Source organism: Schistocerca nitens, chromosome 3, assembly GCF_023898315.1.
Source record: "Schistocerca nitens isolate TAMUIC-IGC-003100 chromosome 3, iqSchNite1.1, whole genome shotgun sequence".
Classification (NCBI taxonomy): domain Eukaryota; kingdom Metazoa; phylum Arthropoda; class Insecta; order Orthoptera; family Acrididae; genus Schistocerca; species Schistocerca nitens.
The window spans coordinates 313,837,920-313,864,225 of record NC_064616.1 but is presented as its reverse complement, the minus strand read 5'-3'; the positions used below and the strand labels follow the sequence as shown (position 1 = coordinate 313,864,225).

At 38.3% G+C, this 26,306-nt stretch overlaps 1 protein-coding gene across 2 annotated transcripts in view; it reads left to right on the top strand.

Moving 5' to 3' along the window:
- The first annotated feature begins 533 nt into the window (after window positions 1-533).
- LOC126249581 (uncharacterized) overlaps window positions 534-26,306 on the top strand; it is a 147,251-nt gene continuing 121,478 nt past the window's right edge. Inside the window, exons 1-9 of one of the 2 annotated variants that reach the window (XM_049951246.1) lie at window positions 534-682; window positions 847-1,068; window positions 1,241-1,438; window positions 1,603-1,824; window positions 1,989-2,210; window positions 2,383-2,580; window positions 2,745-2,966; window positions 3,139-3,336; window positions 10,920-11,057. In XM_049951246.1, coding sequence (XP_049807203.1) covers window positions 573-682; window positions 847-1,068; window positions 1,241-1,438; window positions 1,603-1,824; window positions 1,989-2,210; window positions 2,383-2,580; window positions 2,745-2,966; window positions 3,139-3,336; window positions 10,920-11,057 — 1,730 coding nt within the window. In that variant the 5' untranslated portion in view covers window positions 534-572. The remainder of the gene's footprint in view (window positions 683-846; window positions 1,069-1,240; window positions 1,439-1,602; window positions 1,825-1,988; window positions 2,211-2,382; window positions 2,581-2,744; window positions 2,967-3,138; window positions 3,337-10,919; window positions 11,058-26,306) is intronic. The other variant, XM_049951247.1, reaches the window with a different exon arrangement.

Here is a 26,306-nt window from a genome sequence, read left to right as displayed (position 1 = left end):
AACTCATTGATGGAAATTGTGCAGAGAGTGTTTCAAAATACTGGATGTGACACTTATTTAAGTGGCAGAGTGGCAAGGATGTGTTTGTGCTGTTGTAGGGAGGAGCAAGCAGGGCTGTGGCCATCTGGTGTTAGGCAACCAGTACCCCCATCCCAGTTGGCCCCGTCACTGCCTCCACAGCTAGGGCCTCTCTACATTCCACGGAAAGCCTTGTATACGGTATCGTCTGTGTGCAAAAGCACAACAGACGGTGCAGCTACAATTAATTCAACCCACAACCATGGATCCAATACAGGGTAAGGCACCACAACCAAACAGTAGCCCCTTCCTGATTTTGTGCAAGATGCAATAACACAACACAAAATCGTTTCTGGAAATTGTGAAGAGAGGGTATTAAAATTACTGGATGTGACACTTATTTAAGTGGCATAGTGGCATGGATGTGTTTGTGCTGTTGCAGGGAGGAGCAAGCAGGGCTGTGGCCAGCCAGTGTTAGGCAACCTGTACCCTCATCCCAGTTGGCCCCCTCACTGGCTCCACAGCTGGGGCCTCTCCCCATCCAGCGGAAAGCCATGTATACGGTGTCACCTGTGTGCAACAGCCGCAGAACTTCACATGATGGTGGCTCAACAGAGGGTGCAGCTACAATTGGTGCTGCCCACGAGCATAGATCCTGTACAGGGTAAGGCACCACAATGAAACAGGAACTCCTTTCTGCTTTTGTGCAGGATGCAATATCACAACACAAACTCATTTCTGAAAATTGTGCAGAGAGTGTATTAAATTTACTGGATGTGACACTTTCTTAAGTGGCAGAGTGGCATGGATTTGTTTGTGCTGTTGCAGGGAGGAGCAAGCAGGGCTGTGGCCTGCTGATGTTAGGCAATCTGTACCCTCATTCCAGTTGGCCCCCTCACTGCCCCCACAGCGAGGGCCTCTCCCCATCGTGCGGAGAGCTATATATACAGTATCACCTGTGTGCAACAGCAGCAGGACATTACATCATGGTGGCTCAACAGAGGGTGCAGCTACAATTGATTCTACCCATGAGCATGGATCCTGTACAGGGTAAGGCACCACAACCAAACAGATGCTCCTTCCTAATTTTGTGCAAGATGCAATATCACAACACAAACTCATTTCTGGAAATTGTGCAGAGAGTGTATTGAAATTACTGGATGTGACACTTATTTAAGTGGCAGAGCTGCAGAGTGGCATGTATGTGTTTGTGCTGTTGCAGGGACGAGCAAGCAGAGCTGCGGTCAGCTGGTGTTAGGCAACCTGTACCCCCCTCCCAGTTGGCCCGCTCAGTGCCTCCGCAGCTAAGGCGTCTCCCTATCCCGCGGAAAGCCATGTATATGGTATCATCTGTGTGCAACAGCTCAACAGAGGGTGCAACTGCAATTGGTTCTACCCACGAGCATGGATCCAGTACAGGGTAAGGCACCACAACCAAACAGAAGCGCTTTCCTAATTTTGTGCAAGATGCAATAACACAACACGAAATCATTTCTGGAAATTGTGGAGAGAGGGTATTAAAATTACTGGATGTGACACTTATTTAAGTAGCGTAGTGGCATGAATGTGTTTGTGCTGTTGCAGGGAGGAGCAAGCAGGGATGTGGCCAGCCGGTGTTAGGCAACCTGTACCCTCATCCCAGTTGGCCCCCTCACTGGCTCCACAGCTAGGGCCTCTCCCCATCCAGCGGGAAGCCATGTATACGGTGTCACCTGTGTGCAACAGCAGCAGAACATCACATGAAGGTGGCTCAACAGAGGGTGCAGCTACAATTGGTTCTGCCCACGAGCATGGATCCTGTACAGGGTAAGGCACCACAACGAAACAGGAGCTCCTTTCTGCTTTTGTGCAGGATGCAATATCACAACACAAACTCATTTCTGAAAATTGTGCAGAGAGTGTATTAAATTTACTGGATGTGACACTTTCTTAAGTGGCAGAGTGGCAATGATGTGTTTGTGCTGTTGCAGGGAGGAGCAAGCAGGGCTGTGGCCTGCTGGTGTTAGGCAATCTGTACCCTCATTCCAGTTGGTCCCCTCACTGCCTCCACAGCGAGGGCCTCTCCCCATCGTGCGGAGAGCTATATATACGGTATCACCTGTGTGCAACAGCAGCAGGACATCACATCATGGTGGCTCAACAGAGGGTGCAGCTACAATTGATTCTACCCATGAGCATGGATCCTGTACAGGGTAAGGCACCACAACCAAACAGATGCTCCTTCCTAATTTTGTGCAAGATGCAATATCACAACACAAACTCATTTCTGTAAATTGTGCAGAGAGTGTATTAAAATTACTGGATGTGACACTTATTTAAGTGGCAGAGCTGCAGAGTGGCATGTATGTGTTTGTGCTGTTGCAGGGACGAGGAAGCAGAGCTGCGGCCAGCTGGTGTTAGGCAACCTGTACCCCCATCTCAGTTGGCCCGCTCACTGCCTCCACAGCTAGGGCGTCTCCCTATCCCACGGAAAGCCATGTATATGGTATCATCTGTGTGCAACAGCTCAACAGAGGGTGCAACTGCAATTGGTTCTACCCACGAGCATAGATCCAGTACAGGGTAAGGCACCAAAACCAAACAGATGCTCCTTCCTAATTTTGTGCAAGATGCAATATCACAACACAAACTCATTTCTGGAAATTGTGCAGAGAGTATATTAAAATTACTGGATGTGACACTTATTTAATTGGCAGAGTGGCATGGATGTGTTTGTGCTGTTGCAGGGAGGAGCAAGCAGGGCCTTGGGTAGCTGGTTTTAGGCAACCTGTACCCCCATTCCAGTTGGCCCCCTCATGGCCTCCACAACTAGGGCCTCTCCCCATCCCACAGAAAGCCATGTATAAGCTATCATCTGTGTGCAAGAGCAGCAGTACATCACATGATGGTGGCTCAACAGAGGGTGCAGCTACAATTAGTTCTACCCACGAGCATGGATCCAGTACAGGGTAAGGCACCACAACCTTACAGATGCTCCTTCTTAATTTTGTGCAAGATGCAATATCACAACACAAACTCATTTCTGTAAATTGTGCAGAGAGTGTATTAAAATTACTGGATGTGACACTTATTTAAGTGGCAGAGCTGCAGAGTGGCATGTATGTGTTTGTGCTGTTGCAGGGACGAGCAAGCAGAGCTGCGGCCAGCTGGTGTTAGCCAACCTGTACACCCCTCCCAGTTGGCCTGCTCACTGCCTCCACAGCTAGGGCGTCTCCCTATCCCACGGAAAGCCATGTATGTGGTATCATCTGTGTGCAACAGCTCAACAGAGGGTGCAACTGCAATTGGTTCTACCCACGAGCATGGATCCAGTACAGGGTAAGGCACCACAACCAAACAGATGCTCCTTCCTAATTTTGTGCAAGATGCAATACCAAAATGCAAGTTTATTCCTCTGGAAATCGTGTAGTAAGTGTATTAAAATTACTGGATGCAACACCCTAGTTTGTTTGTTAGGTCTGTTTACGGTATGGGATATGAACTAAATACTGGGTAAGACTTTCCAATAAGATTATTTGTGCAGAAATAAGAAGAAATATATAAATTACAATTAGACCAGAAGTGATTGGTTTCTGTGTAGTAAGGCCATCTGTTATAGTTATTGTCTTATTTGCATGTCCACCACAGTTAGAAAATATGAAAGTTGTCGGAGTGTCTTCATGCATAATAGTAGTGTACCCATATGGTGGCAAGTTTTCGGTCTGGTTATCAAAAAAATAGCTCCCAGTGGCAGTAGTAGTTATCTACATTCTTGCCGAATAGTGTCTCCAATGAGTTGTGCTTCAGCTACTTAATATAAAAAATGCTCCTTTGTGGTACGGTTATATAATTTTGTGCATCAATGAAAATCAAAAAAGGACGTCTATTCCCTCTTTTGCTAAGTGCTACCTGTCACCACTGTGTAGCCAGGAGCATTGATTTGGTGTAGGATCATAATTTTTATTGTCAAAATTAAGCCTCCACTGTTTAACCATTTGAATGTGTTAATACTCTTTAATTGTGGTATCTTGGGAAATAAACTGATAGTGAATAAATCCCCTTAACATCAGAAACAAAGGAAACACAGCAATATTGCTCACATGTAGGTTCTTTCCAGTTTTGCTTTCTTACCTTGGGTTGAGATGCCAGTCTTCCACTCACACACTTGTTCTTCATTTTAAGAGTTATATCTATAAAATAATGACTCAGAGCAGAAAATGATTTTTGATAGAATTCTGATGCGATTACTGACTCTTCTTCTAAATTGTGGCACATGCTCACACATGGGTGGTTCTCTATTCACATTAAAGCAGAAGCAGAAAGAATTTTGCTGCCACACCATTCATCTATGTATCTCCAGTAAATTGTTTTGGGATTAAAGGCAGTCAGTTCATTCAGTTCATCAGTCACTCTGCAATAGTCAGATGAAGTGACGTAACAGATTTTATCCCCCTTCTTGGCTGTTTTATAAGTTGAAGTACAACCCAGCAACATTTCATCTCTAACAGACATACAGCTACTTGAAGAACCCACAAATCACTAATTACCTGATACATTACTTAACATTGCATCATGTGTATGTGTTGAATCAGAACAGCACCTGCTCCTGATTTTTATTAGAAGGAAACAGAACTTGATTTTACCGTATGGCTCAATTAAAAAGTTGTTAAATACCTGAAACATCATTTACAAAATAAGAAAGGAAAGAAGGTGCACTAGCATTTAATGACGTATTGACAATGAAACAGATTATAAACTCCAGTAGGAAATGGATGGGGAAGGCCATTGGGTAATTTCCTTTGAGAGGACCCACAACAAAATTTTCCTGTAGTAATGTAAGGATACAATAGATAATCAAAGTACAGTAAAGGCACCCTGAAGGAAAAGCTATCTCATCAGTGGACTGCAGGAAATGGGTTCTTATTACCTGTGGATCTGTCCATATATTGTGCAACTTATGTAACAGGATTATCTCAGCATTCTCTACCTTTGTCCCATAATATGGACACTATTAGAATAATAGAATTCAGCGTCTCTCTTGAAACACTGGCTACATTTTAAGACTATCCTTTCAAATGTCTTTTGGTATGTGATAGGTAAATTCACTAGCAATAATAACCACTAAAGGCCTCTCTTCATAATATTCAGTGTGTTTCTGTAAGCTTATTAACCTCTGAGACAAAGGTGTTAACTTCATTATTTTGTGTGGAGCTGTGGAGTAAGAATGCTGTCAAACTGAAATATCTTATTTCGCGTGCAGAGTAGTGGATGATGCAGCACTTGGAATTTTATGTTACTTGTAATGGAAAACTGACTTTTGGAGCTAGTAGATGATTTGAATAATTGTGTATTGTCATTGAAGAGATTGATTACACTGCAGTGGATTCAGTGTTTGTGTAAAACACCCCCAAAACTAGTCATGTTCTATCAATGTCAAAGCTATTGGAGGAGTACAGTTTACATGTACATTCAGTGGCACTGTATGTTTTGTCATTTGTAGTTTGTTCAAACTAAATTATGTAGAAGATGCAGAATATTGAAGGAAAAGTTTTGAAACACTCATAAGCCTGAGTAGTCTGCAAGAGCTCATCACTAACATTGTTATTATCCTTCATCAGGGTCTCACAAGTTTTAAAATTCAGAGTTCTGAAATGAACCTAGAAAGGTTTTAAATGTTGTATAAAATACCTAGCATAGTAACAATTACTGCACAATTAGATAAATTCCTTCCTACTCAATGGTATATTGGAAGTCATTCTTCCCACACATTAACTGGAAATGGAACAAGAAGGGAGTAAAATGATACTGGTACTGTATCCACTACAAACTGTATGATGATTTGAAGAGTACATAGATAATTTGAGATGTAGAGTTTACTAGGCTAGAGATAAATCCTGCTGTGAAGACATTCTAGTAATTGATTGTTGTGGTGTAGGGAATCCACAGAATATCCAACTCTAGATGTCAAGACAGGGATCTAAATCACACCCATTCAACGTACAGATCTACGGAGGTTATTAGCAAGTACAGTGACAGAAATGTTGAGGGAAGGTACCAGTTTGATTATTGTTTGGTTCAGGTGTGGGGGTGGCATTATAATGAATGTGTGTGTGAAGAACGAGAAAGATATTTTTCCTCTCTGGCTGTAACATCAGTTATACCTCCTCTTTGTTACACAACTGTTTTTACTGTAACACATGTTTCACCAAAAGCTTGGTGCCATACAAATGAAATAGGTAGCAAATTTACATAATTGGCTACTGTTTGTGATGATTTACAAATTATAAGTCAACAAACTAATTTTTATGGTTATTGGTAGAAAAGATTACTCATATTGTCCCAAATAAGACAAAAAACACAGAAAATTGAACTGTTGGAAAAAACTTGAAGAAATGAGGAGCTGGCACACTCCACACCTGAGAAAGTTATATGCCCAAACACGTGAACCTGCATTCTGAGGAAAATAACCTGGTTAACTCTTCACAACGTGATTTCCTTTGAGTGTACTAAAACAACCTGTACAAGTCTTCTGGAGTTGAGGGAAGCTTTTGACACTGGTCTCCCACAGTAGATTTATCATAAAGTACTGGTACTGCAGAGCTGGAGTGAATGCTCTTTACCATACTGAGCCATAGAACAGTTAGTAACAATAATTGAAGCTTAGACTGGTTATCTGCTGCCAGAGGCATGGCAAACTACTCAGTACTTGGTCCTTTCCCCTCATTCTTGCCATATGAGTCCTTATTATACAAAGATGATGCAAATCTAATTACACAGTTTGATTATATAGAGAAGCTGTGACGTAACATAAATATAGCAATGGACAGACATGCTAGTTGGTTCCAGACAAATTCCCTGTAAATTAATTATAAGAAAACCAAATATACTGTTTTCACTTCTAGTGTCTCCAGTGAAGAGTACAAAATAATCTAACTGTTAGGTCTCTACACTGACCAGAAACTTACCTAGTAGAGTAACACAGAAAAATAGTGCTTCAGACTGTCTTGAGTGATTCATGTGATGTACAAATTCAGAACTAATCTAAGCAAAAACTTTGTATTTTTCCACTCTTTGTTCAAAAATTGTTTTCAGGTGGCAACAAGAAGGCTATCAGATTTATAGTAACAATTTTTAAGAGAAGCATGTGAAAACTCATTTCAAAGCTCTTAATATTATGAGAGTTCCTAGCCTCTACGTGTATAGTTACCTTCTCAGTGTCTGCTCCTGGTAGCTGAGTGGTCAGCACAATGGAATGTTGTACCTAATGGCCCAGGTTCGATTCCCAGCTGGGTCGGAAATTTCTCCTCTCAGGGACTGGGTGTTGTGTTGTCCTTATCATTATCATTTCATCCCCATCGACATGCAAGTTGCCGAAGTGGCGTCAGCTCGAAAGACTTGCACCAGGTGAACGGTCTACCAGACAGGAGGCCCTAGCCACATGGCATTTCTATTATTTACCTTCTCGGTATTAAATAGAATTTAAATAATTTTGACCTTAAGATGTCCACACAGAAAGAAAACACAGGGACTGGACAGTCAAATGATTTTCCCTACAACAGGCTTGCTAATGTTCATAACAGGCCGCAAATATCTTGGCCTCAGATATTTCAACAGAGTCCAAAAAGTAGTCCATTCTTTTGCGTACAGTGCACTTAAAATTATTTTATCAGAGGGGTTTAAGAAAAAGCATACTACTCAAAAAAAGAACAGAAGAAATCAATTTTAAATGACAGTAATCTCTGATAAATTACTCCCACATTAACTTGTAATACTAGTGAATACTAACAGATTCAAATAATCTACGTCAAATGGTTTGTTAACAGATTCATGCTTACATAATTTTGATGTTACATGTAACACTGTATTGTTGAATTAAATATCATGAAATTTTATGTACTCCTTCTCTTAACTTTACACTGAGGTGACCAAAGTCATGTGATACCACCTAATATTGTTTCAGAACTACTTTTGCCCAGTGTAATGCAGCAACTCAATGTGGTGTGGAGTCAACACATCATAGGAAGTCCCCTGCAGAAATACTGAACACAGTTGCATCCGTAGTCAAACATAAATGTGAAAGTTTTGTCAGTGCAGGATTTTTGCAGGAACTGAATTTCTGATTATGTCCAGTAAATGTTTTATTGCATTCATCTTGAGCAGTCTGGGTGGCCATATCATTTGCTCGATTTGTCCACAATGTTTTTCGGCTGAACTGTAAACAATTGTGGCCTGGTGACATGGTGGTTTGTCACCCACAAAAATTCCATTGTTGTTTGGGAAGATGTAGTTCATTAAAGGTTGCAAATGGTCTCCAAGTAACTGTAAGTAACAATTTTGTTTCAATGATTCATTCAGGCCACACTCTTATAGAGCAGTGAGTGAAACAGTTTGTGCAATTATTTCTTTTCTTATGTTGCAACGTATTTCTGCTGATATTTCAACTATAAATCCTATTTTGTCATGGAGCATCTTCCATTGCCTTCTGAGTTCACTGTTGTGTCATTCCTTAAGGTACCAAAATCATAATACAAGGAAAACTTAAAAAATGCTGTAATCATAATTAAAAATAAAACTGAAGGTGGGAGATGCAGGTCAATAAATCTTATCCATCAATTCTTGAGTCAATCAAATTATGACAAGTTCTAGATTCACAAGAGAAATTACTATGACAAAATATAAGAGATACGAGCAGAATCCAAGTTCTGGTATTATCTAATTTGAAACCCTCATCTTGATTGCTTATATTTCTTGCTAGTTGTTTTTCACTGCTTCGTTTACCTCACAAGCCCAAAAAATTTGATGGTGGCCAGTTTTTGAAAGCGTTCATAATTAAGAGTGGAGAGCAGAGGTGCAATACTCAGCCACTGTAGATGTATTCAGGTGAAGAAGACAGTGTTGCCTATGTTCATTGTATTGTTTCTGTACAGTTGTGTGGTTTGGCCAATATATAATATTTATCACAATGACACAGATTCTTGCTTTTCACTTAAGTGTTGTAGTATCAGACGCCAAATGTGGCGTATTGAAACTCGGCGAGAACTTTCAAATGATTTATTTGTTCCCACTACAGTGCTCCATTCACCTCGCTCTGTGTCACAGGGCCCCCCAATGCTGAGGAAGCACCCCAGCGGCTTGAGCAACCCAATGCTGTGTCGTGCCGACCTTGTATGCAGCTGCAGAGTTCCGATTATGTTAGGATGGCTGCTCCAGCAGCCGACTCAGCGCTGCTTGGTGTGAGCTGCGGGCAGCCAGCTGCGTCCTTATCCTCACCGGCGTGGCTGAGATCGCAGCAACCAACAAGCGCCTGCTATCCAGCGTCTGTATCTGTGGTCCTCACCTCGGGATGTCTCCGGCATGTGTCAGGAGCCAAGACAACTGCCTGGGGTAGCAGGCAAAGGAGTGGCATGCCCTGGCTGGCTGCGGACACTGCGTTGGTCTCAGAGGGTCGAACCAATGACCTGCCGTGGACTGCAATGCTGGTGCCCCATCTGTTGCTGCATCCAGCCTGGCAATGTGATACGCCCCGCCATCAAGGAGAGCTGCCACACCTGAATTAATCTTGTTAGAATACAGCACCTATTTATACTTGGCTTTGTGCCTCTGTTTTGCCAAGTGTCACATATGCATAACACTTAGGTTGGCCACTGGCCTTCCTCTGCCTGTGACTTGCACCATGGAAACTGCTGTGTGTGTTCTCTCCAGCAGTTCTACGCCCCTGTGGCCTCTATTTGCTTTCGCAAATGCTGGTATGCATAACTTACTGCAATCCGGCCCGCACCTGGCTGTAACTGGTGCTCTGAATATCACACACAATGAAGTTTCCCTATCCTAAACGGTGGTGCTGCTACAGTAGATTTTCACTAACCTTTCCCAGAGAAGTTTCTGATGTCAGTAGGGTCACCTGTGTCAAACGTAACCCCTTGATCCTTACTATTTTTAAGAAATGGCTTCTCACACATGGAAAAAAACACTGTGGAACTGACAACACCTCTATATGCTTCTTTTTCCTTGTCTCTTGATTGCTACTGAGGCATGACTTGCTCAACTTTCTTAATGAGATGTGGAGAAAATTCATGCTCCTAGTCTTCTAGCTTAGTCTTCTAGCTCATTTGGAGTCTGGCAGTTTCAATTGCAATAAGCAACGTGTGAATTTCAGTTCCAAATGACCAACACTGTGCGTAAGGGATTGTGCTGGATCCTACAGAGAAACAAAATCTAGGTGAACAGTTGTGGACTGGCACACAAGTCCTCTCAAACGCAAGTCTATGGGGAATGGTAGACAGTGCAGGCAAATAAACATGGTAAGAGAGACCAGTTTCTTAGTGTCATCAGAATGCAAAACATATGTGGCATTACAAACCCTTGTAAATATGTGACTAAAGACAATGACACACCAGCTGAGCAAACAATGCTAATTTAACCTTGATAAAGATCTGTAAGATACCACAATACCTTAAATAAAATATAATACCACAATAATCATAGAATTACTAGTGACTCAAAATAATTTCAGAGATGTTGCAATACAAGTGAAAGGTAAGTGTGGAGGGAAACCCTTAAAAGTAAGAATTTTTTGTGGGTTGAAATATTTTACTCACATCTGAATATGATTTTATGGTTAATCACATTGTAAAAAATCATTGATTTCCTGTGTGTAGCCAGCTGACAAGATTAGATCTGAGTAAGGCTTTACAACTTACATTAATTAGGGCATAAAGGTTGGTCATAGACATTAACATCAAAGTATGTAACACAACTATCCTGAAGATGCAAGGAGGCCAACCAAAGAATCATGTGAACCCAGATCATCACATTAACCAGGTTTACTTTTCTACACTGTAGTAATATGTTAGTGACAGAATACCGTTATTCAATTGGATACAATCATTGTAAGAGTTTTTCTGTCTGCTTCATGCTTCTAGATTTCCACAACACAGAACAATGGGAGGAATTATGTTGACTACCAGAGAAGCACCCTGTCCAATGCCTGCATCCAGAATCCATATGATACCATCGAGCAAGCCTTCATTTGAAAACAAGCAAAAACGAAAGAGAGGAGAGTAAGTCTTCACTCAGTTGTGTACAAAACTAATCCCAGTTATTCTTCTTGTATTGAATTAGAGATATATTGGCACATCACAGTTGAAGTCTCTTTTATGATCTTAAATCTGAAATTATCTCTGTTAAGTAATATCAGTAGCCTGGAAATCGTCTTACGCAAATCTCTGTTGACAAAATGAACAAGGAATATTCAGAATTTTTGTCAGGAACACACAAGAAAGAATTTGTTTTTATAAACATTGTCAATGTAATTCATTAAAAGAAATCACCACTAGTTGCCTTTGAAGAAAGAAACATGAGCAGCTCATGCATCTCCTCTAATGTTGAAAGGAATATTTGTCTGCCCCCAGAGCTAATTTTTCAATATGTTCGATATGTGGAGAACTGGTGTTGGATTCCCAGTACTTCCTGGAATTTTACCTTGGTTGGGGTACTGGAACAGTGTGTGCGCAGGTTCATAATATCACTTGATTTAAAAGGCTCGAAGAATAGTATGCTGATCCTATGCCCCTCTGTACTGCATCTGAGTGACACCATTGGTAGGGGCTGACTGCGCAGTTAGTTGGTACTGAATGACCTGACACGGTCAGTAGACTTAGCTTTAGCTTTAGAAAGAAATATTTCCCAGGCATCTTAAGAAAATATAGAACTTATCAGAGATAAGTGTATTCCCTAACCTCAGTTTCTGATGAAGGCTTTCACTGAAAGCTAATGTATCTTTTAGTTGTGCCTGTTTGAAACTCAGTGTGTCAGTTTTACAGTCAGTAGCAATGTATATTTTCTGTTTATTATTGACATTCCACCTGGAGTTTCCATTGCTTGATTTTATCACAGAAAAACATGTTTCTGTAAAAAATTTCTCTTCACATTTTCGAAAACCACTTTCACCACAAACACTTAACTTGTTCTTTGGTTCTTGAATGTACTATCATAATGTACTGTAGTCCATTTTCTTGCCACACTGCACCAGAACTGAACATCCTGTGAGACCTTTTAACAGGCCTCTTCCTAAGATTTCCACAGTCTATAAGTTGTCCTACTCCTTTGTCCACATGGTGACTTCAGGCACTACAGGAGATACAAATTTATAGTCCGAGGTCGTTAACAAGTATGAACAGTTTGGTACTTAACTCATATCAATGGCTGCGTTGTTGTCTTCGTGAATTCTAGAGGTGATTCCACTGTGATGTTCCCGCGGTTTTCTTTGTGTTTGGATGAGAATAACTGGTTTGTAGGGTGACGTGGTATTTTGATTTTTAGAGAGCAAACGTTACATTAGTTTTGCACATCACTATTTAATTCATTTATTCACATTTAAAACTTCTACAATAATATGAAATAAGACATTGTTTTACACCACATCTGTATCACCACCTCCTCCAACCCACGCTTCCGATCCAAAGACCCTCAACCACCTCTCCCAAAGCTCGACCTCCTTCCCGCATGACCAAACATAACCGTCTCTTAGTTGTTAAACTCGCAGTCAAAGGCTATATTTACATGAAACATTACATGCAGAGAAATTACTGACATACATGATTTTACGTTCTGTTATAATAACCCCCCCCCCCTCACACACACACACACACACACCCACACACACACACACACACACACACACACACACACACACACACACACAAGTCCATGCATGGTATGCATGGGATTGTGTGTCACTATGGAATAAAATATATCTCATACACACATCATAATAAAATTTCCAGTTCCGAAAGTTAGTAATAAAATTGGTTTCCCAAGTGATCTTAGTTTTTTATATATATATATATATATATATATATATATATATATATATATATATATATACTTTCCATGATATACAATTTGAAGGTTACATTGGCTGTATTGAGTAATAAGTGTAATGAGCTTATAACTAACAATAAAATATGGCACCTTATATTTAATTGATCATGGTAGCTGCAGAGCCACGTTAAGATGGGTACATAATTATATAGTATGTGTATAAACTCAAGTTTACTGCAATACTGACTTAATGCATCTTAGTTAAACTCACTCTTCTGATAGCAGGAAACATTGTCTGCGGTTTCTTTAGAATATATTAAGTGAACTGTGGAATGCAGGCATCTCTCACAATCTTTTAATATAAGTGCTTCAATAAAATACCTTATGGCATGGCTTGTGCCCAAAACAACCATTAAATCTAAAGAAATCATTATTCTAAAATAAACAGGTTCTTTTAACCACATACATAAAATAGACATAGTTCAAAATATTGTAATACTTATACACAATGTTAAATGGTTGTCTCTTAGGGAAAATTCATGTATACGTGATGAATGTAATCACATAGTGAATCCAGTGCAAATTCAGTTATGTGTGATCAGCACTGTATTTTCAGAGTCAGATTGGTTTACATATTTATGATTTAATGTTTCCTTTATAATGAGGTAGCTGAGACGTTCCATATATGATTGTGACTATCATTGCAGTATCCTCACATTGTACATCTATGTCAGCTTTATAGGTCAAATTATGACAAACTATACACTTAAATTGTGTAAGATAAATAGTATTTATACCTTAACTTTACATCATTATTAAGCACTGTTCCATTTTTATTTACTCTTCTGTGCTCAGTTAGCATATTGCCATGAATAGAAATTATTCCAAATTGTGTAACAGCGTATGGGATAAATTCCTAACAGCTCTTCATTCACTTTAACATTAAATTATCTAAACTATTACAAAATATTCTCCCACAATATAAACTTCAAAATTAGTATCACATAACCTTCACTCCATCACAAGGGTTTCAAAAGTAACACACCAACATCTGTTTCCATAATGCTCTAAACTTCAATACATTCTTAATTTGCATAATTAAATTTCATGACTACCCACTATATTTTTAACACACTATAACATACCTGGTCTTTCAAAGCACACTCTCATAATCTGACAAGTACCTCCAGTTTGCTTTATCCATTAAATAATGTTCCATCTGACATAGCTTACAAATGACAAGGTTTTGTCTTCTTACACACAATCACTATTCATATCTTATTACTTTAAAAGTGTCCACATCCTTAACTTTTGTTTCTGTTAAGAGACATTACTATGACACTGTAGAATGGTTCGTAATCCAACACACTGATCTCATACCAAATTTAATGAATGGGTATATTAGAGAACAAAGAGAAATTAGTACAGACATAATTCACATTAACACAAAATCTACTTCATACTTTTAGCTGACATAGTCCCACACTTTGATATGAAGTTTTCCTTGAATTATAAAACAATAAAGTGATATAGTTGGGCCAGTCAACTAGTTCTTTCCGAGCAGCATTTTACTTATTAATGACTGTTTTATGGGTCATGTTTGTAGAGTTTTAACTCTGTAACATTGTGCAGTCCAAATAACTTCTTGGATTTTGGGTAGATTAGCCTATAGGCATTAGGGTGCGGGTTTTCCTTGATTTCAAAGGGGCCTATATAGATGTCAAAAAATTTCTTTATTTCAGAACTCATCAATTTAGATTTTTCCTGTGTTTTTACTAAAACCAGATCTCCTGTCCTGAACTGTACTCCTTTACTTCTTGCATCATGTCTCCGTTTTCTTACCTCTCCTTGTCTTTTCATAGTGTTCCTAACAGCTGTCTCTCTTTCCTGGGGTGTCATAGTTTGAAAAGGTGGGAAATCAATATTCTCAGAAATCAAATTTGCAGGTTGTCTATTAAACATTACTTCATAAGGTGAAAAACCAGTGGATGAATGCTGTAGGCTGTTCATTATATCCTCGAAGTCAGTAACATTTTCAATCCAATTAACATGATTTTTACTACAGTATGTTCTGCAGAGCCTTCTAATTTCCCTCATGTACCTTTCTGCTGGGTTACTTGATGGGTGACAAACTGAAATCAAAATATGTTTTATTCCTGTATCTTCAATAAAATTTTTCCATAATTTAGATGTAAACTGTGACCAATTATCAGACATGATGGCCTGGGGTATACCAACATTTGTGAAATAATGATTTGCCAGCTTGATAATTTGTTTACTGGTTGCTCTCTTTAATGTATACAATTTTATAAATTTAGAGAAAATGTCAACTATAACGAAGATGTAACTATACCCCCCCCCCTTGATCTTGGTAGTGGTCCATATAGATCAATAGCTGTCAATTCAAGGTTTTTATTTGGTAAAATGTTTTGCATCAATCCTTTAGAAGTCTGGTTACTCACTTTTACCCTCTGACAACGATCACAGATTTCAAGTTTTTTCTTCACTCTCCTACTGATATTATAGAAGTATACATTTTCCTGTATCTTCTGTATACATTTTGTTGCTTCGCAGTGTCCAAAGCTTTCATGTATGTAACCGATTAACGTGTCAATACATTGCTCAGGCCAGCAAAGTTTCCAATTGTCTAAGTCAGGTCTAGGTCTCCTAAACAAAATCCATTTTTGTACTTTATAATACTGATCTACCTTTTCTCCACCCTTTTTCCCTATATAACTTTTAACCAACTTCCAATTTTCATCATGGTTTTGGTTTCTACGAATATCATTACAGATTTTCAGTATTTCAGCTTCATCTTTTACACCCTTTAAGTACATAAGTTTGAACTCTTTCTCCTCTTTTCCATAAGTATTTTCAACATCTGCACCTACTGGTAGTCTGGAAAGGGCATCTGCAATGACATTATGTTCACCCTGAATAAATTTGATCTCATAGTCAAACTGTTGAAGGAATAAAACCCACCTTGTTATACGGTCATGATAGAGTCTGCACCCCTGAATGTACGATAGAGCTTTATGGTCAGAGAAAACAATTACCTTGTGCCCTAACAGATAACTTTTAAACTTATTAAATGCCCAGTGGATGGCAAGTAGTTCCTTCTCTGTGACTGTATATGATTCTTCATACTTTTGTAAAACCCAGTTAGCAAAAGCAATAGAATGGTGTTCTAATTTTCCTTATACTTCTATATTTTGAAACATGTGTGCCCCTAAACCTGTCTCACTACTATCTGTCGTTATACAGAATGGTAACGACATAACAGGTCTATACAACATCTGACTTTGGGACAGTTGTTTTATTTCCATGAATGCATCCTGACATTCTTGTGTCCAATCCCAAACAGTATTCTTTTTTAGTAAGTTACATAAGCAGTTTGCATTTAAAGCTTGGGTACTAAGAAATTTTCTAAAGAATCCAGTGAGACCAAAAAAGGACTTGAGTTGTTTTTTGTTCTTGGGAGTAGGGAAGTTTACAATGGCCTCAAGTTTATCCATATCAGCTAAGATCCCCTTTTCTGAAATATTATGCCCCAAAAATTTCAGTTCATTAACTCCAAAACAACATTTTTCCAATTTTACAGTCATTCCCCCTTCCCTCAATTTTGAACAGACTTGTCTCAGAAGGTTTAGATGATCTTCCCAGGTTTTTCCAGTTACAAGAATGTCATCTACATATACTATTAATTTTGAAGACAATTCATCACCTGATACAAAATCCAGTGCTCTGATAAATTCAGCCACAGATACATTCAATCCAAAAGGGACAACACAATATTGGTAACTTTTGCCACCATACAAAAAGGCAGTATACTTCCTAGAATCAAGTTCAAGTGGTATTTGGTGAAAACCAGATGTCAAGTCTAGGCTACTCATAAATTTTAGATTATCAAATTTGTGCAGGAGTTCATCCATATTGTCAGGGTGGTCATTTTCTCTAATCAAAAACTTATTAAGGTGCCTAGAGTCAAGTACAAGTCTTAACCCCACCATTTCTCTTAGACACAACTACTAATGGGTTGTTGTAAGCACTCCTACTTCTTTCTATAATCCCCCAATTTTCCATTTTTTGGATTTCCCTTTCTACATCTTTTTTCCTGGAGAATGGAATGCCATATGGTTTTAGGAAGAAAGGATGATGATCTCTGAGTTGAAGTCTGCACTGATAGTCTTTTACCTTCCCTGGTCTCTCACTGAATGTATCCTGAAATTCCCATAACACTTCTCTTAACTGATTTTTCTGACTTTCACTTAGATTTACAGCTTCCTTCAATTTGACTTCAACTAATTCTTTGAAATTTTGTTCATTTATAAGATCAAAGGATGTGTTATCACTTATGGCTTGATTATCTACCTTGCTTATGACAGCTTTGATATGGCTGCGAGAATTACTACAGTTAAGGATAAACATTTCTGTTTTCAGAATACTATTTTTCTCAGGATCAGTAATTATAACACTCTTATCTTCCCAAGAGAAGCTTACACCCACTTTTAAGACCCAATCCATGCCAAAAATGATATTTTCTTCTAACCTTGGGACCACAAGGCAACCCTGCTCAAATTCCACATTTTCAATTTCAAACGTTAACAATACATGACGCTTAACTACCTTACTTTGCCTACCAGTGGCACCTCTGATTTTTACCCCTACAACCGGCATTTCTATGAAGTTCTTACATCTCTAATTTTATCTCTAAATTTTTCTGATATTGCACATATGGGGCTCCCTGTATCAATAAGACAGTGCCCTTCCCACTGATTTACTCTTATTTTAATGCATGGACAGCCTAATTCCTTTTCATCTGCCTTCCCCTTGGGGACTTCATATTATAAATCTTTTTCAATTTCTTTATAATTTCCATCTACTTCCTCCCTTTCAGTCGTCATCATGTTTATCTGATTTTCAGATTCTAAGTTACTAGTGTCAAGTTTACACTTTGGCTGCACACAAAATATCTCCCTACTGTTTATGTACCTTTCACTCAGACTCTTTCTTTTACTCTCCCACCAGCATAGGCATAAAACTACTAATTATACTTAGATGATACCAAAACACTTTGCTACTACAACTCTCATTATACTGGTTCCACAGGATTTCTAAAAATTGGCTTCCTTTACTTTCAATAATATCATGCAAATCTAATTCTTTCACAATATTTTCACTTTTGTTATCACCACTTTGATTAACCATGAAATCATCAGGACAGACATGTAGCAATTGATTGTCAGCTGTCACTTCATTATTCTTATCATATTCCTGTGCTTCGTCACCACAACTATCATCAAGTTCCAACGCTTCATTATTTATTTCAATAAAAACATTGTACTCACTCTCTGGTTTGCTTACCATACTTTTCACATCAAAAATACTAACATCATCACTACTATGGTATACTTTACTGCCAGTTTCATCTATTTCTCTCTGTTTCTCACTTTCTATGGTTGATTCTTTTTCCTGTTGCTTAGGTTTATCATCAGCTGATTCACTATTACCTTCTTGTGTGAACAACCCTCCCAATTCTGAACTAAAACATTTATTACTGTCTTCATTATTAGCTTGCTCTCCCCTTTTTGCTCAGCTGTAAAAATCATTTAACATCTCCTCATCCACAATTGAGTCAGAACTTTGATCTCTCCTATGTTTATTGTGTGGTGGTCTACTGTGCCACATAGCATCCCAAATTTTTTTATCAAAATTTATATAATTCACTTGGTATTCCTGGTTTTTAACCTGTTTGTTAATGGTACAGTTATTTACACTATTGGGTTTTGTGTGAAAGTTAGTGGTCCTATTATGTTTAAATCTGTTCGCCCCAAAGCTGTGGAACTTCATTGAGGCGGTCCGGAGTTTTCCGGATGTCTACCTCTATTGTCATTCCTCCAATTTGTATTCATTCTGTTGCTACCTTCCCATCTGTTGTTCCTAGTTACACCATTGTTTTCCCAGTTACTCCCTCTCCCATTAGCATTGTACTCTCTTGTTCTATCATATTGGTGTTCATTCCGAAAATCTCTATTGTCCCTTCTAAGGTTCTCCCCACGGTAAGCAGAATTCCACCTCCCACTGTAATGGTTTCCGTTACTAAACTGTTGCACATTTCTCTCCATTGCCCTGTCTAATTTGTCTATATATTTTAGAAACTGGCCTAAACAGTCGTCAAGTCCATGCACTAATTCCCACTGTATTCTTTCAGGTAACCTTCTTTTAAGGGCATCAATTTGCGTCATTTCGTCGAAGGGTTTATCTAGATGCACTAATTTCCTAAGTTGATCCCTGCAAAAGTCTTTCATTGAGTGGTTTCTGCCCCTGAAACTAGGCCCATTTAAAAATTCACTTTTATTCTACCCTGTTCAGTCTCAGACCAAAACTTATTTAAGAAACTCTTCTTAAAATCATCAAACGTTTTCCACTCATCAAAATGTTGGTTTGTCCAAGACAAAGCTTCTCCCTCAAGAAATTTTTTAACAAATTTAATCGTTAGATTATCAGACATGCCAGGAACAAGGTTGTCAGAGCAGTGTTGTAAAAAGTCTACAGGGTGTAAATTATCACAAGGAAAACTTTTTACAGGTGAATTACTCCACACACTTCCATCATTCATACATAAATTTCTAGACACAAAATTATCTTGCATTTCAGTGAATCTCTTGTCTATTACACTTAAATTACATGTTACAGACTCTTGTATCTTATTTAATTCAGCATCTAAGGAGTTAACTTTTGATTTTGTATCTAGACTTAATTTGTCTACCCTCTCTTCCACAGCGCTTTGAGCTGCAGTTAACCTTTCAATCTCTTTCCCTTGACTTGAGCTAACTGTGGCCAATTTATTTTCTAATGTCACAAACTTATTTTATATAGCTTCAATTTTGGAGTTCATGCCCTTCAAACTTTCTCCTAATTGAAGTTTTCAATTTGATATCTCTTCTTTCAGTCCATCACCGTTGGTTTTCATTTTTGCTTCCAGCGATTCACTAGTTAAGTTTAATTTCGCTTCTAGCAACTCACTGGATGCATTTATTTTCAATTCTAGGAATTCACTATTTGAATTCATTGCCATTGCTATTCCGACTGCATTTGTCCCATTCTGGCAAAGAGTAAACTTACCCAGTCCTGTTGATCCGGTTTTCTTTTGGTTTGTGAGTCATCTGGATCGTCACTTACACCACACACGTTCGAGTCTAACATTTCTCCCACTTCCTTTTTAATTTCTTGTGATAGCATCATGATGACACCACGTGTTTGGACACAGTTTTGACGAAAAGTTTAAAACAAAGCAGAATTGTACTTATCTTTTCACACCACGACGTCGATCACAGGTCCACCTCTCCGATAAGCCAGTCCTTTGTTGGTTCTCACACTACTTTTTCTGGTCCAGGAAATGTGCACAATGTTATTCATGTTTTACAAATTATAAAGTTTATAATGTTCCGCAAACGAAGCACAATTAGTCTCATTGCATTTAACTGTAATATCCCGGACGAGCCCCCAAGTTTAACAGACCTCTTCCTAAGATATCCACAGTCTATAAGTTGTCCTACTCCTTTGTCCACATGGTGACTTCAGGCACTACAGGAGATTCAAATTTATAGTCCAAGGTCGTTAACAAGTACGAACTGTTTGGTACTTAACTCATATCGATGGCTGCATTGTTGTCTTCGTGAAGTCTAGAGGTGATTCCACTGCGATGTTCCCACGGTTTTCTTTGTGTTTGGATGAGAATAACTGGTTTGTAGGGCGATGTGGTATTTTGATTTTTAGAGAGCAAATGTTACATTAGTTTTGCACATCACTATTTAATTCATTTATTCACATTTAACACTTCTACAATAATATGAAATAAGACATTGTTTTACACCACATCTGTATCACCATCTCCTCCAACCCACGCTTCCGATCCAAAGACCCTCAACCACCTCTCCCAAAGCTCGACCTCCTTCCCGCATGACCAAAGATAACCATCACTTAGTTAAGCTCGCAGTCAAAGGCTATATTTACATAAGACATTACACGTACAGAAATTACTGACATACATGATTTTACGTTCGCTTATAACCTCCAATGTTTTGGCTCAGGACAGCTTCACTTCATTGGACCTACAAATCAACCCAAATTAGCATCCAGTCTACTATCCAGCATTAAGAAATAATTGTTATTTAAACAAGCACTTGCAAATAAAAACAATGTATTCATTAATAGAGCTAGAACTATTTGGGTGATAAATTGCCATTCCCCCATACTACTTTTAAAATTACGTATTGAACATGGTAGCAAACAAATTTTACATCTACATGATTCATAAAAATAATGCCAACCACATCTCTGCCATCTCATGCAAAGCTTATATTTTATTCTCACTTACCATTCATCAACATATATTTTACATACCCACGGAACACACAAACAGCCATCCCTGTTTACTCATAAAAAACTTGTATTTCTGTAGTACTTATTCTTCAATCAAAAAATCGTCTACAACACACACACACACACACACACACACACACACACCTGTACACAAATTATTCGGATGTGTGTATCATAGTAGAAATAAAAGTTACACAGTCACAGCTTGGTAGAGATGTTGTAGCTGTATGCACATTCGTGTTTCATATTACAGGTTATCTGAATCAAGTTGTGTGTAAATCAAAGCTTATCATATGACAGCATCCAGCTGAATGAGGCTGTGCAGCTGTTATCCTCATATTTGGCAGGATACAGTACGCTCTGTCCAGCCATCCTGACTTCAGTTAAAAGAGGTTTTCCTAAATGTCTTCAGGCAAATACATGGATGGTTCCTACATTAAGGCCACAGCTGACCATCTTTCCCACCTTCTGTATGTTCATGTCTTTTGATGAACTGGTTTTCATTGTATAAACATGACTGTTCACATGTCATTGTGAAATAATCCCTGTATAAATAAATAAATATAAATAAATAAATATGAAATAATAAATAAATAAATAAATATGAACAGTTAAGACCCAGTGGATTCAGTCCAGCTACCTTTCTGGGCATTAGACCTAACAATGAAATAAAAGCAGCTGCTATAGAGGATACACATGCTGTGGGTAGACACATCAGGAAACAGACCACAAAGGTGGTATCTGCATCATATGAGACACAATCTCCAGCACATTAAGTCATTAATCAGCCTTTAATATTAGTAAGTAAGCCTTTCTATTGGTTGTTAAAATATTCTAGATGTTAGAATAACACCTGAGGAACACAAACACAGAAAGAAGGGTAGTTACCTCAGTGAAAAGGTAATAAACAATTAAGCCAAGATTGAGATTTTATGTTGATGGGAAGAAAACCAGTCATTTCCATTTGAAAGAACCTATCACTGCTGCAATCATTTAGAGAAACTATTTAACACATGAAACTAGATCTCAGGACACATCACATTAGTGTTGTAATTGTTTTAGTGACCTGTTGAGAGTAATATTAAATTAGATAAATATTTATCAAAAGAACTGCTAGACTTATTATAAACTTAGCCTATTGTACTAATAGAATGGCACACTAAGTTTCACCAATTTTCATAAAAAAAATAGTCTTTACCCCTCTATAGTGGAAAATGGTAAGTGTTTAAATCCATGGTAATAGCTAGCATATAATTAAGAGTTGTAGGAAGATATATAAAGACAGGTATGACTGGTACAGAAAAGAGTAAGTCTTCATCAAATCAAAGAAAGGATTACATGCTCACATTTTCAGATGAAAATGAAATTCAGAGGCTACCCTCATGTTAATCGGATTGTGGGTGCATTTTAGCTATGTTACATTTGCTAGATTTCATTACATTTCATTAATATGTGTTTGCTTAATTGTTATTTTTTTGACCTTTGAGTTACTTATAGGAGCTAGTGTAAATACCATAGCAGATTTATTTTCTTTATTGTCACTTAAGCTGCATGAAAGAAATGTTACCATACTTGTTCAGACTTTTATCTTTGACAATTCCATATTGAATAAGAATGTCATTAAAGTTAGAGACAGCTACCATCACCACAGTTCTCTTACAGTGACCATGACACCACTGCTGAACCAGCAACCCGTTGTATATGCTTTGAGCCATGGCTGTCATTGACACAAGCATGCGAGGGTTGCATAAAATATTGGCAGTTTGTCTACTGCTTTTGCAGATGCTAAGTACTTTATATACATATACATCTACATCCATACTCTGCATATTCCTCATTGTAGCTAGTATCAGGGATTCTTACTTCACCATTTAGGTGATCACCAAGGGTAGAACCGCTGCTCAAAGACCCACATGTTGGAATTAGTATGAGTTTGTCTTCATGATCCACATAGGAGCAGTACATACAGGATTATGGTATATTCCCCTTTATATGCACCTACATGCATCTTGTCCGAGCCATCACATGGTGCATGGTGGAGAATTGTACCACTGTTAGTAATTTCCCTTCCTATATCACTCACAAAACAGAGCAAAGAAAAACCCATCATCTCTAAGCCTCTGCACAAACCCAAATTTCTCTTATCTTGTCGTTTTGATGGTTCCGAGAATTGTACAATGGTGGCTGTAGCATCAATCTACAATCAGCTAGAAATGTTGGTTCTTTAAATTTCCAAGTAGTGTTTGCTGAAAAGAACAGCACCTTCCCTCCAGGGATTCCCATTTGAGTTAATGAAGCATCTCCGTAATACTTGCATTGCGACTGAAACTATCAGTAACAAATGTAGCAGCCCACCTCTGAATTGCTTCAATGTCTTCTTCTAATCCAAGCCGGTGGGGACCCCAAACACTTAAACAGTAGTCAAGAAACCACAGTTTCCTATAAAATTCTTCTACTAAACCAGTGTCTACCAACCACCTTCTTTTCCACTGTCCTTGCATGCTTGTTCCATTTCATATCATTTTTCAGTGTTTCACCTATATTTTTAATCAATGTGACTGTATCAAGCAGCATACTACTACTGCTGTATTTGAACAATATGGGACTTTTTTTCATAGCCATCTGCATTAACTTACATTTTCTATATTTACAGCAAGCAGCCATTAATCACACTAACTAGAAAATTTGTGTGAGCCGTCCTGTATCCTCCTACAGTTACGCAATGATGACACTTCCCATTCACCACAGCATAATTAGCGAAGAGCCAGAGACTGCTGCTCACTCAGTTGATCAGATCATTTATGAATGTAGCAACCTGTGGCTGTTTGCTGATGATGTAGTAATGTATATCTACATCTACATCTACATCTACATGGATGTTCTGCAAATTACATTTAAGTGCCTGGCAGAGGGCTCATTAAACCACCTTCACAATTCTCTATTATTCCAATCTCGTATAGCGTGCAGAAAGAATGAACACCTATATCTTTCTGTAGTGGCTCTGATTTCCTTTATTTTATCATGGTGATTGTTCCTCCCTATGTAGGTTGGTGTCAACAAAATATTTTCGCATTTGGAGGAGGAAGTTGGTGACTGGAATTTCGTGAGAAGATTCCATTGCAATGAAAAATGCCTTTCTTTTCATGAGGCCCAGCCCAAATCCTGTATCATTTCTGTGACACTCTCTCCCATATTTCCTGATAATACAAAACGTGCTGCCTTTCTTTGAACTTTTTCTCTGTAGGGGAGAGTGGGGCACATTGAACAATTAAAAATATTTCTCTGTGTTACTCATCCAATAATTTTATTGAAGAGTTGTGATTTACAGATGTTACAGTTTAATCATTCAAGTATCAAATGGCCTTATATGATTGCATTGTCATTAATTGTTTTTTAGCTGCAGGCCTTTGAAGAAAATTTGGTGAATGGTTCGTTGTGCCCCACATGTGGGGTACAATGAATTACTTTAAACAGGTTCATAGAAAGAACCTATTTAGCATACAAAGCAAGTGTAAATATACTTTAAACATAATGCGCACATATATTCCATGTGTGAATCATATAATTAAATCTGTAGGCACACAATCATGTTACTTATTTTGGAATTACCGAACATCAATGGACTCAAAGCTGATTCCAAATTTGAAATATGATTTTTGTCTCTTTGTCACACCATCAGCAGCAGGTCGTGGAAGCACATAAAGTATGCTGCTATCTGGAACAAAAGCTTCATCCTTTACCTAATTCTTTCTCCTGCTCCACAGAAAATACCTTATGATTGTCATAGTTTCATGTCAATCTTTCTCTCGAACCACATTTAATATCTTGAACATATTAATGTACAGTTGGGTAAGGTATTAAATGAGATTTAGCTGCTTGGCGAACTGCCATGTCCTTATTAAGAACATCCTGTACAGCTTCTTGCAAAACGTAATGGTCAGTTTTACCTCTGTCTGTCTTGCTGCAGTATGAAAGAACTATCTTCAAACCTGATAATATAAAACAGGACTGCTGAACGTCTGTGATCTAAAAGCCTTAAATTCCTACACATATGTTTTACCCATGCTAAGGAAACAAAGTACAGAGTGCTTGTATTGGACAATTAAAAGATTCCTGGGGCTCAATGAACCATGGCTCATTGTGCCCTGGGAGAGCTTGGTTCAATGTGCCCCTACAGTACATATTTCAAACAAAGCTCATGTGATATTATGTATGAACATTGTTAATATTTGAAGATCTATATCATTAAAATACAGTATTGATATTGTTAGAATGACATACTTTCTCTAAAATTTGGTGACAAGGGATTGAAAAACTATCTATGTCCCCAAAAATTACTTCATTGTTGCGAAACTAACATATCATCAGTACAACACTAATGGCGGGAACTAGATGCTGCAGAAAACAAGTGGCACTTGGTAGAGCAGTACTGACAACATACGCACAGAGGAAAAAATAATAATTTGCCTCCATATACTGAAATTATGCTACCTGATTCATTGTGCCCCGTGGTTCAGAGTGCCCCACTCTCCCCTACTCTGTCAGTCCTATCTGGTAAGGATCCAGCACCTCACAGCAGTATTCTAAAAGAGGACAGAGAAGCATAGTGTAGGCAGTCTCCTTAATAGGTCTGTTACAGTTTCTAAGTGTCCTGCCAATAAAACACAGTCTTTAGTTAGCCTTTCCCACAACATTTTCTATGTGTTCCTTCCAATTTATGTTGTTCGTAATTGTAATACCTAGGTATTGAGTTGAATTTATGACTTTTACATTAGACTGATTTATCATGTAACCGAAGTTTAATGAGTTCCTTTTAGCACTCATGTGGATGACCTCACACTTTTCGTTATCTACGGTCAACTGCCACTTTTTGCACCATTCATATATCTTTTCTAAATCATTTTGCACTTTGTTTTGATCTTCTGATGACTTCATTAGTTGATAAATGACAGCTTCATCTGCAAACTACTGAAAACGGCTGCCCAGATTGTCTCCCAAATCATTTATGTATATAAGGAACAGCAAAGGGCCTATAACAATGCCTTCGGGAATGCTAGATATCACTTCTGTTTTACTCAGTGACTTTCCATCAATTACTATGA